Source organism: Alligator mississippiensis, chromosome 5 (assembly GCF_030867095.1).
Source record: "Alligator mississippiensis isolate rAllMis1 chromosome 5, rAllMis1, whole genome shotgun sequence".
NCBI classification, from domain to species: Eukaryota; Metazoa; Chordata; order Crocodylia; family Alligatoridae; genus Alligator; species Alligator mississippiensis.
In genome coordinates, this window is record NC_081828.1 from 73,085,945 (window position 1) to 73,100,449 (window position 14,505).

At 38.2% G+C, this 14,505-nt stretch overlaps 1 protein-coding gene across 5 annotated transcripts in view; it reads left to right on the plus strand.

Moving 5' to 3' along the window:
* COL11A1 (collagen type XI alpha 1 chain) overlaps window positions 1–14,505 on the plus strand; it is a 260,479-nt gene that overhangs the window by 97,809 nt on the left and 148,165 nt on the right. For all 5 annotated transcript variants that reach the window (XM_059728451.1, XM_059728453.1, XM_059728452.1 and 2 more), the window contains 8 exons: window positions 2,126–2,167; window positions 2,610–2,672; window positions 5,379–5,453; window positions 6,738–6,821; window positions 7,882–7,938; window positions 11,264–11,317; window positions 12,241–12,294; window positions 12,421–12,474. In XM_059728451.1, the coding sequence (XP_059584434.1) occupies window positions 2,126–2,167; window positions 2,610–2,672; window positions 5,379–5,453; window positions 6,738–6,821; window positions 7,882–7,938; window positions 11,264–11,317; window positions 12,241–12,294; window positions 12,421–12,474 (483 nt within the window). The remainder of the gene's footprint in view (window positions 1–2,125; window positions 2,168–2,609; window positions 2,673–5,378; window positions 5,454–6,737; window positions 6,822–7,881; window positions 7,939–11,263; window positions 11,318–12,240; window positions 12,295–12,420; window positions 12,475–14,505) is intronic.

The following is a 14,505-nucleotide window of genomic DNA, read 5'->3' on the forward strand; positions in this document are numbered from 1 at the left end:
GTTAACTCACAGCCCCTCACCATCCCAGGATGCTTTGCAGCTTCCCTGCAACCACCCCCTTTCCCACCTCCCTATGGGGCAGATGGCTAGCCTTGGCCCAATTTGTCTGCTCTAGCCAAGTAGGGAGGCATGCTCTAGCACCCCTGCCCTACTTTTGACCTGGGCCATTGCAGGCATGTGGCTGCATTTCCAGAATCAAAAGTGAATGTATGTTCACTTGATTATCAGTTCAATCTATGTAGCTTAGATAAACCTGTGAAGACTGAATCAATTCAGCCTCAGGCACTGTTTGTACTTAGCCTCAAAGAGACAGCTATGATGCCCGTTAAAATATAGAAAAGCTTCTTACATATAAGAGGTGCACCTCTATCTATGCTGTAGTCACTGCAGTGAATGCAGTTCATGTAGACATACCCAAGCTAATTATATACCTGGTGTCTTGAGTATTGCTAACAGTGTAGCTGCGGTGAGAGAGGCTCAGTGAGAGCATCAAACTTGCCTCAAAAGCTGGGCAAATGCTCAGGTGATGAGCTCACCTTGAGCTTTGTGTTGCTGTGACTACCTTACAAATGCTAAGACCTTTTTATTGGGTCAGACTTTTAGCAGGTATCTTTAAGCTTTGGGTAGTCTTTCAGGATCTGTGTTGTTATCATTTCATTATTTTATTTGCTTATGTGAGTGTGTTATTGTAACCTGCCTTGGGCAATTTTGGAGAGGGAAGCATAGACATCAAATAAATAAGAAAAATAAAGAGTGGTACCCCTGTTAATTAGTTTTAAATGAATTTAGGTAAATCTATACAAATTGGACTCAATGCAATGTGTGCCTACCCATATCTTAAAAGAATTGGCTCTGCCTTTTTTTTTTTTAACTTTCCACACCACTCATTGTGTGTATTTTGGTCAATTAAATACTTACTTCTGAAGTGGTAATATGGTTACATAAAAGCATTGCAACATCATGTTACACCAGCACTATGGAACTTTCTATTGTTATGGTTTATAAGCTTGAATTCAAATGTGTGGAAATTAGCAATGCTAAGGGAGCATGTGGCCTAAAAAACCTTCTCAAGCTGTAAATAATGAGGTGATAGGGAAATTGCTTGTATGAAAAAGTATAGTTATGTTGTTGTATTTTAGTTTAGAGGACTATAATAAACCTGAATTAAAAGAAAAATAGGTTATATTACAAAATATTTTTCTACATTTGTGTAGTGGTTGAATAACTGTTAAAATATGTACTGGAGCCATGTGGTGGTTTACCTGCAGCACAGAACTGTAACAGGGATTAGTGCGTGCAAAAACAAAATAATTTTAAGAGGAAGCTTAAGAAAATGGGATTAAATGGAATGGTTGCCTGCAATATTAGGTGATTGAACTTTATTTCCTAGGACACCATTCTAGTTTTAATACTCCCATCATTAGGTTTAGTATATCCAGAAGTCGTTGGTCACAGAAAATAAATGAGCGGAAGTTGAGACTGTAGTGCAGTGTCAAATGATGTGTGGTGAACTTCAGACTACATTAGCCCACAAAATGACTGTATCTTTAAAACCTTTCATTCCCTTCTTGTTAAACATAACCAAATGCCTTGCAATATTATTTTAAAAAAATTGTCATCATGAATCAAGTAATGTTAGATCCATTGTGACCTACATTTTTAAAGTCACTGAACTCCTAGGCACAGTTTAGTATTTTCATAATAACACTAAATGACCTGGATACATTTCAATACACCGGCACTCTTATAGAATAGGGCCAATATAGGATTGAATCAGCGTATGTGAGTTGAGTTTGAGTTATGATTGTCTTTATTTTGCAAAAGATTTTCTTTAAAAATTGGTAGTGCAGAAAAGGTGACATCATTGCCCAGAGTAATTCAGGAAAATTCAGTACAGTTAGCTTACCTATATGCTCCAGTGGGTGCACTGGTAAGTGAAGCATGGTCCTTAAGAGAAAATGTTAACCTTGGCTGCTTTGGAGAGTTGTATTTCTGTGTTTCAGTGAAAACAGGAGTATATGGAATAAGAAAAAGGTCCCCATTCAAACATAAGACTTAAATTATTTTTCCTGTAATTATTTCTTTTTGACTTTTAAATGTGTTTCTGTTTGGTTTTTTCCTGTAGGGAATGCTTGTTGAAGGACCACCAGGAGCAAGAGGACCTCCTGTATGTGGCTTGTTTTTATTTGTTTGTACTAGTCATTTTATTTGTTTTTTCTCATCTATTTATACCTCCCCCTTTGTGCATTTGATTTGTCTCTTGTGCTTTGGTACATCTGAATTAACATAATTAAAATTGAGACATCATAATTTCTCATAGGTAACTATACTATTACACAGTACAGTACAAAAGGGCTTGGTTCTAGTGTGAAAATGAGACAATGCTGGTTGACGATCACTTGTAAAAATTTAACCCTGACTTATTGGTCACAACTTTTAAAAACTTGACTATACTTTTTTTTATAGGAAAAAAAAACAAATCTGCCTTAATATTTGGAGATAATTATTTATGGGTCTTGAATGCAACCTTTTTGCAAAACAATAAGCACTTATAAACACTGCTCCAGTTTGTCATGCAGCATAATTACATATGGGCTGTTTTTTCACAGGGTCTTACAGGTCCTCCAGGTTTACAGGGTGCTGTTGGTCCTCCAGGTGATCCTGGTGAGAGGGTAAGTTAATATGTAGATTTTTCAGTAGATTATAGGTAGATCTTAAACCAATTGTTAGTGAAGTTAATGGATGAGATCCTGAACTGGTGCATATTGACACAACTCAAGAGACATTGATGGGGCTGTACTGATTTACACCCCCGAGAATCTGGGCAAATATCGCTTTCAAAATAGCAATACACAGAGCAAACATAGGGGGGAAAAGAGGTTAATTGTGTCTCAGTGGTTCTCTCAAGCTAGTAAAATTCAAAGAACACCTGAGAAAATGCCAGCTCTTAGCTTTCACTTGTGTTTTGACTATGGGAAAATAATAGACCATTTCTTCTGCTGCAAAGAACTGAGAAAAACCTGGAAATATGAAATAGGAATCTGTAGTGTCAAAACCATTTTGACCTGTTGTAGTCTATCTTGTGAATTGTGTAGGTGTTTGAACACCTAGCAGTACTAATATTGTGTGGCACCGTTCAAAATCTCTGACACAGCATGTGAGGGTGGTGCGACATCCTGGTTGAAAATTACTGCTCTAGCTCTTACTTCATTGTGTTATTTTGCTACAAACAATTTTAAAATGAAATAAAATAATTGTATCAATCCAATTACATATTCCTTACATAAAGTTGAATGAGATTTAAACAAAAATGTTTGAACTATAAATCATTCAAAGATAAGGGCAGACATACTGAAATGCAGTACCAAACTCCATATTAAAATGCTGGAAATAGTGTCTGTTCTCCAGTTGAACTATATTGGACATGCTCCAATCTTTACTGGTGCAGCAAAGGACAAATGCATGTTAGCCACATTAAATGACATGGCGTTTGAAAAGTTCAGCTCTGACCATACATAATATTAAAATTGTAGTTTTAAAATAGCCTTTTTCAACTTGTATATTTAACCCTGCTATTATTTAAAGACTCTTGCGTCTTCACAAGTCCTTTGCTAGGTCTATAACTTGTGTAATGTAAAGAAAGTTTCAATGCATTTAGTTTGAAAAACTTTCTGCTTCAACTGACATGAAGTGAATTTCACTCAGCTTTAGGAGTGACAATTTACTGAGGAGTCTAGCATGTACATGATATATTTGTGTGCAGGAGACACTGAGAGTACTTCAACAATTCACTGTGTAATTTGTTGTAAAAATAGGACATACTTAGATATGCACATTTGTATTCAATATTTGGTCTTAGAGATTTAATACATCCATAGAAATGTATCCTTTTATACTGATAAAACAACACAGAAACTTCAAAGCAGCATAATGAAATCACTTAAGATGATATTCCTTTTGCCTGTTAAGTGGCAAGTGTGCAATAATGTTTTTCTTGAGGCAGACCTCAGACTAGACGTACCAAGTCTCCAATTCTGACTTGGGCTTCAGTCTTAAAGAGTCCTAATAAGGTCACAGGAACCCCAAGAAGTAGGTCATTATGCAGGGTCAATGCATAATAATACTTTAATATTAAGGTAAAAGGCCACTTAGAAATTCAGTTTATGCCTGCAAGATAGACTTCTTTTCTTTTGTTGGGGTTTTATTTGTTTTATTTTTCATACATAGCACTTGGAGCATAGCTATTGATATAATTGTTTTAATGGTATCTTAAATTTTTCACTTAAATGAAACTTTTATGAAAAAAATTTCTAACAAAAATCTCATTCAAGCAAAGGGCATTGTTCAATTAAACATGTAGAACAGCAAAATCATATCTTCTGATTCTGGAAAGATATACTCCAGTTTTGCCACAAGGTCCACAATTTATACAGCCATCAGTGATGGTGGAATTCAAATTTTGGTGTTAAGTAGAAATGTTGCATCCTGATAGTTATAGAGAGTTGCCTCAAACTGCCTCAAATTTATTTATTGCCTCAAATTTAAGAGCGCTCATGTTTTATATATGCCCTTAAGAAGAGGACAAGTTTATGCAAAAGTTCCCCTTATGTGTATCACGGCGGTGAAGTTTTCCCCTAAAAATGTGCCATGAGGGAAGAAAGTGAAAAACTAATTTAACTGAAGCTTTGTTTGGGATCACAACCACTAACTAATGTCTTGATTACAATCACATGGCCTGATTTAGCTTTAGGTCATTTACCATTCTCTGGGGCCAAGTACAGACATTATACTTTTACCGGTATAAATGGTTAGAGAGTGGCATATACCCATAACAGAATAGAAGTTCGGCACATATAGGCTGGTTAAAAAATGGCAGAACCTGGTCTATGATTTGCCCTCCTCCCCTCCCCACTCAGGCCAAATATGTGTTTTGTTTGCTACCAAGCTCAACCACACCATTTACAGAAAACCACATAATTTAAATCAATTCTGCCTCAGGCTTTTGTATGTCTGTACCTAGCCCTGGTATTCTTATCCGTAGCTTTGCAGAGTTTTATATTCTTTAGTATTTTTTAAGTTACATCTTAGCTTCACTTTCCTAGATGATGTGTAGTGCTTGTTTTTAAAATGACATCATGTTTGTAATATTCAACAATTAAATTAATGATGCAGACTTGTCAAACCTCACCTCAGTTTATACTGGGTTCATAATTGGTGCCTCCAAAATTAATTATGTCTTGGGTTCCCACATTGGCCTTCTGAATGACAAAACTTATGAATACAGGTGTGGACACTGGTAGTCCTGTAACTAGCAAGATGTGCTTAGTGCATATAGATGAATCTTCTATAACTTTTTCCATTTTCTTTTGTTCTCACAGGGCCCACCAGGACGTGCTGGCCTTCCAGGAGCTGATGGTTTAGCTGGTCCCCCTGGTACCATGTTAATGTTGCCAGTAAGTCCTATTGTCATTACATGGTAGTCAATTTTTGTTACAGAATACTTTTGCTTCCAGAAAAGGGAAATTAATCAAGATGAGAAAACAGATGTCCTATCCTGCAGGTGGTTCTGCCTTTGGCATGCAACATAAAACAGAGATACTCACTTGTAATCTTTTGAAGGTCATTTAGTATGTTTATAAAAGAGAAAATATGTAAGAACTTTGCATGGATTGGACATTTCTGATTTCATTCAAGAGACTGCAGTCTTTCTTGCTTGAAGTTTTGTAAGCATATTTATCACAGTACTGCTTTCATTAGTCAGCAGGAGGAGGAATATTCCCAAAGCTATTAAAGCTATCATACCACAGGTGGCAAAACACAATATATTACTGAGTGCAAATGAAAAGATTTCTCCTGTAGAATATTGCTTAGGAATTAATAGAGTGCAAATTACAATGGAGCATGTTTAGGGAGATAGACTAGGTATAGGTGCTTATTGGTTACTGTTACTATACTTCCACTGAATGCTTAGACTTCCCCATACACCAATTGTATGAGTGAAGAAAGGAGGCAGTCGGAAAGTTTATTTTCTGTTTAAAAGAGAATCAATGAATGATTATTAAAATGTGTTATATTTTTGAGCTGGTACTTTCTCGAAAGTTCTCTTAGATAATGTACAGGCATTCATTTATAGAGCTACAAAATGCTGAGCCCTTGGGGATGCTAAGTAATATTACAAAATTATAGTGCTATAGGGGCACACAGAAGTTATAGCTAAAAAGTTGCCTCAAAAAGGAGCTCTATAGTAAGGGAATAAGAAGGCTTGATCCTTGGGTTTCCCTGCCCCAGGAAAGCCCAATCACTGACAGACTACCTTAGGCATTTTTCTGCTAGTAACTAAAATTACTTTGACTTTCGTTACAGAAGAATGATTTTGGTGCATGTTTTTGTTAGTGCTACTTTGCAGACATTAAAAATTGATTCTTCTCTTTCATTTGCATTTTAATGGCATGTTACATAAATAATAAGAGAAAAAAAAACAGATTTCCTGTTTTTACAAAATGTTTCAATGGAATATTTATATGAGATTAGGCTTGTTTTCAAATTCTGTTATCAGTTGCTTAATATCCACATTAAAACCAATGTTACTGCTTCTCCATCTTTTGGAAATGGAATAAGTAACACCAGAGTAAAACTAAAGGAAAAAAACCAGGCACAGTGTCTTAAGCAGCAGTTTGTACAATTACAATGAATACCTTGTTTATTTTGAATTCTTTTTTTCCTTTTGATGTTTGTAGTTCCGCTTTGGTGGTGATGGGGAGAAAGGTCCAACAATCTCAGCTCAGGAAGCTCAAGCCCAAGCAATTCTTCAGCAGGCTAGGGTAAGACTGTTGTTCTTCCTAATGGTCAAGTAAAACTGCCATAAAAATATATCTGTATATACAGTGGTGAATTTTATAAAGGTCCCTGATACTATATATATACACTATATATATATACTATATATTTATTATTTTATAAAGCTCCCTGTTTTTAGATATATATAGATAGATAGATAGATATTTATATATATATATATATATATATATATATATATATATATATATCTAAAACAGGGAGCTTTATAAAATAATAAATATATAGTAACAGGAACCTTTATGATATATAGATGTAGAGGGGAGGGGAGGCAATCTTCAGTCACACGTAAGAACCCTGAATGTAAGGGCGGCATATTTAATAGGTTTGCTAATTCAGTATGACCAACACAGCATCTAAGCAGAACACTGCAGGAGATTGGGCTGATCGTTTGCTGAGATATCCAAATCAATTTACTTGAATGTTTACTTGCATGTTGATTCTGGAAAGTGTGATATAACCTCGAGAAAACATATTTAAGGTGAAACCATTATGCTTCATCCTTTCTGTGTTATCTAGACTTCCAAATGGCTTAACTGGGGGACAAGTCATCATCAATGTGGCTTAGCTACATGAGTGTGTCTTGAAAATATTAGGGCTTCTTGTTTAGCCAATAGTAGAACAGTTTTCAACTATAGTGACAGAGTTCCAGTTCCTAGTATTACCACTTCCTTGTTAAAATATAATCATTTTTGTATAACTCTTCCTACTGAGAGGACAAACGCTACTGTGCAAATATAGGCACATTCTATTACAGTCTCAATAAATAGTAAATAACACAGATATAGGGTTACGTATTGTCTGTACACTTGTGATAGCTCAATATTCGCTATCTTTCCCTTATGCTTTTTAACATCAGTTGAAAAGCTGAGCAACATAAACATTTATCTATGACCTAAACAGCTACTAGCATCATCAGTGAATGAATGAATGAATATGCTATTATACAATTCTCATATCTGGTTTTGTAGCTTTCTTGCTTTCTCTTGGAGTATTTTATTGGTTTTTTTTTTTCTTCATTCACAGATTGCTATGAGAGGGCCACCTGGCCCCATGGGACTCACTGGAAGACCAGGTCCTGTGGTAAGTTACATAAAATGAGGATAACGATTTAAGTATAGATATCAAAAGTCCATGAAAGTAAGCATGCCAAAGAGCTTTTAGATTACTACTCAGTTTGGCAGTGTGATCCTGAGCCAACATTTTAAAAGTACAGCACATGTAAAAAGAGTAGAAAACCGGGTAGGAAGCTGGGCAGTTTCTAAAGTACATGATAAGTCTACTTGTAATTGCAATATTCTCTCTTAGGAAATTGGTACTTTGCAGACTCAAATAATCCACTAAATGTCATAATTTAGCACTTAACATCATTCAGAAAACCATTAACCTGTACCTACAACAAGACAAAATAACAACTGCTACAACAAAGATCATAGGCTTTGTAGAAAAGTAGTCTTTTCTAAATTTATCCCAGGTTATTATATTTATTTTCTGATATATGATGTAGCCATTTGAATTTAGAAATCAGTAGATTTGCTTTCTTGGAAGGATTAATTGACAGATATTCCTCTTCCCCTGCCTAATCCGTTCCTCTGCTTTCTGCTCCCTGCTTTATCTGCTGTTGTGTTCCCTGCCCCCTCCCTGATCATCCATGTGCCACACACAGAGGCTGCCGATGCCATTGTGTCATGTGCCACAGATTGGCCACACCTGATTTAGATGATCTTTGCTACATCCTATTATGCAAAGCATCATTAAAATATTGTCCAATTTTACCACAGTTATTCCCCCTTCCTACCTTCTATTTTTCTTCTTGTCATCCTCACTTCCTTAATATATAGTATATTGAATCCACTATTAGTTAGCAAGGAAGAAGACAGATTAACAAATATGCAAATTGCATTTTGTGTAGAAAATTTTTGTCTTAACAGGGGGGCAGAATTGTCCCTACTGGCCACACCACAGGCATTTACAGTTTGGGGTGCCACAAACCACTTTGTGGTGCCACAAACTGCATGTGTTGCACATTAAACCAGGCATGACACTGCTAATTTTGCAGCATGGGGGGAAAATTTGCTACTGGGATTTTCCCAAGCTGGGGCTCCTTGTACCCCAGCCAGCTGTGAACAGCTGGCTGGGACACAGTATTCCTCAAGACGGGGAAGCAGGCAGCCCTGGGCACAGTGCCCGCACCAAGGCATGTGGAAATGGGAGAGTTGCCTGCTTCCATCTCCCAGGGCTGCCCTTGTGCTGAGGCACATAGAGATAGGAGACCTGCTAATTTGTGGCATTACTAGTTGTACTGCTGCAAGTGCATGCCCCTGCTCATCTGGATGCAGCCATTGAGGACACCTTTTTTATGTAAGGGAAGATCCCAGGATGACAGAAAAGTTGGCAAAGTGTCTTTGTTCCATTGTACCCCCCAGCACAAAATGTGGAAGGCATATCTGTGGAGGGCAGGACTCAATCTGATGCCCTTATATTTCCACAACTTTTGACTGCTGGATGTTCCCTCAGAAATTATTGGCAGCTGTCATAATTGTGAAATTGCTGTAAATTTGTACCCTGTGTTGGTCTGGCAAGCTATGTCCCTAGCATCATGTAGCTTCAAAGAACTCCTTTCTTGCCAAGTTACAATGAGCTCCTGAAAGACCAGTCCCAAGGATTTGGCACTTCTTATTTATATAGGTAAAATGTTGTGGCTTCAGCTGACTTCCAACTAAAAAAAAAAACAAAGTTTACTCTGTCTTCCAAATTGAAATTGCTGGGCTTTAACAGTAATTTTCAAGCTGATGTACTGAGACAAATTCTGTGTTGACATAACTTTCCTAAAACTAATTAAATTGTCCCTGATGCCCAGCAGAGAGTTTGGCCTACAGACTTTTGGTTGATCACAATAAATTTAACTATATTTATAATAAATCATTTCAATTGGTTTGTTTTTTTTTACACAAAAACAACCCTAATACCCTGTTTAAATGGTGTAAATCAAGGGACTTAGAATATCACGTTCAGCATATGCAGGCACAATAGATATTTAACTACAGTTCACACTTACTCCATTTGTAAAAAAAGCAGTAGATCCCATGGAAGGGTGTAGTTCAATTTATTGATAGTTTTGGCCATGCTCCAGTGCTGGGGCACATGTTAGAAGCATCAGTGATTCTTTGTATGCTGTTTAATGACTAGCTATTTTGCTGTTAAACCACCAGGAGGCTCTAGAAATCCAGCTCTACTGATCTTTAAGTCAAGATTCCCAAAAGTCACTAGTAATTGTTGGTGCCTCAGTTGCTTGTGTGCATAACTTGAGATGTCTCAAAAGAGGCTTAATTTTCAGAGGTTGTAGAATGCTTACCTTCCGAAAAGTCAAGTTCAGTCAAGAACTGGGGTGAACAAATTCACTTGTTACTTTTGGAAATCTCAACCTTAACCTGACATGTATTTGCTATTTTAACTGAGAGAATCCCTATTAAATATGTTAAGAAGCATATTAACTATGCTGTAAAAAAATCCCTTTCCTTAACCAAGAAAAGTTGCTGTTAACTTTTTAACTATACTGTGTCAAGAGTTCACACAGTTAATTTATATAATACATTTATATAAGATTTTTGTCTAAAGAGGTTTCTATTCATTGTGTAAATGTATCCTGGACAAAAACTATTTTATACAGATAAACTGTTGTGAACAGTCAACAGCTAACCATGGTGTCTGTTCCATGTTCAGAAATAACTCAGGATAGGATTGTCACTTTAGAAAAAATGCTCAATCAAACTGATGTTGAAATCCTGTGAGAGAGAATACCTTCTTTCATCCTTTTATTAATGCTGGGATTTTGTATTTTTATATCTCAGATAACATAAAAAAATAGAACAATATATTTATGCAGATTCAGCATATATTTAGAGGCCAGTATGATTATGAATTTGATCCAAAGAACACTAGTAAATGAAATAAATGGATAGGAGTCTTTCCATTCGCTACACTGATATAAAAGTAAATAAATAAAAGCCTTCAGATCGTGCTGGATTTTGATAGCTATACAAGACCAGAGAAATCTGGTTTCAAGTCTTGTTGGCTTCTACCTGGTACAGGAACCAACCATGATTTTTAAAAACCTACATCCCTACTGTTCTGGTATTTATCTTGCAAACACTAATATAGAATGGTTAAATCTGATCCTGTTTAATTCGGTTGGTTTCAACCCTTATTTTAGGGTTAAATATGTTTTGAAACATAGTTTGTCAAACCACAAAGAAATACAATTTTCTGTTCTACAGACTAAAGTACTGGTTTCATAATAATTAATTCAAAGGTGCTTCTATTTTTAATTAATTTATAAAAAATATTTGTTTGTGTAGCATGTTTGTGTTTCCTTAAATTTACAGTGTATTTTGTGTATTTTATAAAGGGTGGACCAGGTTCATCTGGTGCTAAAGGTGAAAGTGGTGAACCAGGTCCTCAGGTACAGTAAAAATTACTGGAATATTTTACCTTTTTATGCTTTCCAATACATGGAAATACATTTAGATAATTTACTATAGATCAACTAATTGTATCTTTTTTACAAGTAACTAAAAGACAAGTTTGCTTGGATAGTGCTGTAGGAAATTGAGTAGTTCTCCATGAAATTCATTTTGAAATGTGAAAGTAACAAGCTGCCTTTATGTTAAAAAAGGTCAATTATCACACACTGTCATTTCTTGAAAACCGTTTTTTTGAAATAACATTACAGGCTCTTTTCTCCACTCAGTACCTTATATGCTTATAGCTGCCATTAATGTCAGTGTCTCCAGTCTTATGACTAGAGGATGTGGTCTTATCAGATCTCATAAACTGAACAAGGTTGAACTCAGAGAGTAATTAAACAGGACATTTCCAAGAAAACTTAAATGGTACCAGAGTGGCATGTGTGGCTCAGTAGCTGCTACTCTTCTTTTTTGTTTGTATTGTATCTGTCCCTCTTTACTGGTATTAGAAACCACTAGACTGTGGGATACAGTAGACTTTCAGCTAAACCTATAGCAAAGTTCATCACCACTTGTGTACTTTGGGCATTACTTAAACTTTTTTATGACTATAGTTCATGTTTGTATGAGAATTTGGAACATGAAAAGAAAGTGTTTGTTAAAATAATTATTTGCATGACTGACTTTCATTTTAATGTTGCTAGAAAAAGTTTTTGCAAACCAATGGCTTGAAATTTCCATAGCCATCCAATCAAGATACTGCACCCAAAATCTTTTATGTAGTTCTGAAAAATCACAGTTTGGGTATTTAAGAGACTAACTCCTTATGCTTTCCTTCAGTTGACTTGTTTAGCTAGCTGTTTGAGCCTTGTGCTACCATATTTAATATGATTTTAAGAACTGTGTTGTTTAAATTTAGGGTCCTCGAGGTATTCAAGGTGCTATTGGTCCAAGTGGAAAACGGGGTAAAAGGGTAAGTAATGCAGAAGCCCAATCTATATTTGGTTTAAAAAACCTGAAATCCCCATGAAAAGCAATTTTTCCTGGTTGTGTTGTATATCACGAGTTGGCCTCTTCATGTGTTTGCATTTGTTTACAGGGTCGCCCAGGTGCTGACGGTGCTAGAGGGATGCCAGGAGAACCAGGATCGAAGGTATGTAATGATCAGGGATCCAGGCTTTCCGTTTGTAATGGAAAAATGCAGCAAAACCCAGATTTTCTCTTTTTAAGAAGAAAAACCCAGTTTTTATCCTTTAAAGCAGAAAAACATGTGAAACGTTAGGCTTCCCCTTGCAGGATGGCAGAGTTCTGGGCTGGGAGAGTAGGAGGAAGGCAGTCAGGCAGGAGGCACCATGTGCATGTGCACATGTACACATGCACATGGCCACCAGGCAGCCTGGAAAGCAGCTCCCTGCAGGTAAGTCTGGCATGGGGGTGGTGGGGATTGAGGCTCCCATAGTGAGGGAGAGAGGGAGCTGGGCAAAGCTGGGGTGCTGCCAGCCTGGGTGGTGCATGTGGTTTGGAATGCATGGCCATAGGGTCCAGGTGGGGAGTGGGATGGGACCACAGGCAACTTGTCCAGGGGTTTGGGGTGGGGGTAGATCCCCACCACTGTGTGCACTCCTAGGGGGGTATGTGCCCCCCAGTTTTGTGCTCAGGGTGGGGGTGATGTGGGCTGGCAGCTGCAGGCTTGGGCTTCCTGCCCTGCTGCCCTCCCCCCAGGACCTCTGCGGCTCAGTGGGTGGGACCCACAGCTGCAGGGCACAGTGGGACAGGGAAGCTCAGTGCCACTTCCAGGAGTCCGTGCCACCCTGGTAAAACACCCCCTGCCTGCCCAGAAGCAGCAAGGGGCACAACTTTGTGCCTCCAGCCCTGCTGCTGCTGAGCGAGCAGGGTGTACTCTGCCATGATGATGCAGGGCTCATGGTGGCAGCACCAAGTTCCCTTATCCATGTCTGCTCTGCCACACTCTGGCCTGCTGTGCCAGGTCCTGTCCACTGGGTTGGAGAGGCCCCAGGGGAGGGCAGCAGGGTGGAGAGTCCAAGCCCACAACAGGCAGCCCAGACCTGCCCCTCCCCCCAAACCATGGGCTCTGCTAAGGCCATGCTGCCTGTGCGGGAGGGGGAGCTGGGCTCCATGCTCTGCTCTACCACAGCAGCTGCTCCCTCCCACATGTGGCAGGCAGGTCTTGGGCACTGCTGCAGGGGGGCAGGGGGTTGCGGACCCAGGTCCCTGGTCCTATAGGCCTGGGAGTTTGGGGCTCCCTCTGGCAGGTCTCAGGGGTAAGGGGCTTTGGGTGGGGAATGAGGGGAGCCACCAGGGGTAGCAGGGGTGATAGGAGAGGAGTGAGGGATACCAGCAGAGCCAGGGGGATGTGAGTGGGGAGTGAGGGGCACTGGCAGGTCCAAGGGAATGTGGGTCGGGAGTGACTGGCAGTGGCATGAGCAGGGCACCGGCATATCAGGGCTGCTCAGTGCCACAAAGCAATAAGGAGGCACAGCTGAAGCTGGACCCACATCCTGGTGAATGAAGGGAGCAGGTGGACCTATGATTTTCCATAATAAAAAACTGAAAATCATCCTCCAAAATTTATAGGTATTTAGAATTTATTTTATTAAGTGATTGAGGCACTGGTAGGCTTCCAAATTGCTTTAAAAGTGTAAATATAGCAATAAAACACTGTGTTCAAGTGATACGTATATATATATATATAGAGAGAGAGGCATTTCATTTTAATCACAGAAAAATGTGGATTGGGGGGCTTCAATCAGAATTTGGACTTTTTTTTTTTTTTAATCATAGAGTTTACAACTTTTAAACAGAGAATACCAGGATCCCTGGTAATTATGAACCGTGTGATTATATTTCAGTCACAGAATGAATTATGCATATTTTAAATCAGGACCAAACTTTTAACATGCCAACCCAAATGTAAAAACAATGTAGGAATCTACTGTGCAAGGAAAATATTGAGGTTTCAAACAGTTGGGTTAGACGTAAGAAACACCATTTAAAAATATGTGAATTAATGGTAATAGGTGTGTAACCTTTAAGCAAGTTGATTCTTTGGACCGTATCCTGACCTCACTAGAACTCTTTTAAGTATTACTGGAATTGCCTCTGCAACTCTAGGGCAGGAGTTAAGGCTTTTGTCTTGCTATAGTTCATAAAAGACATAGTTTTT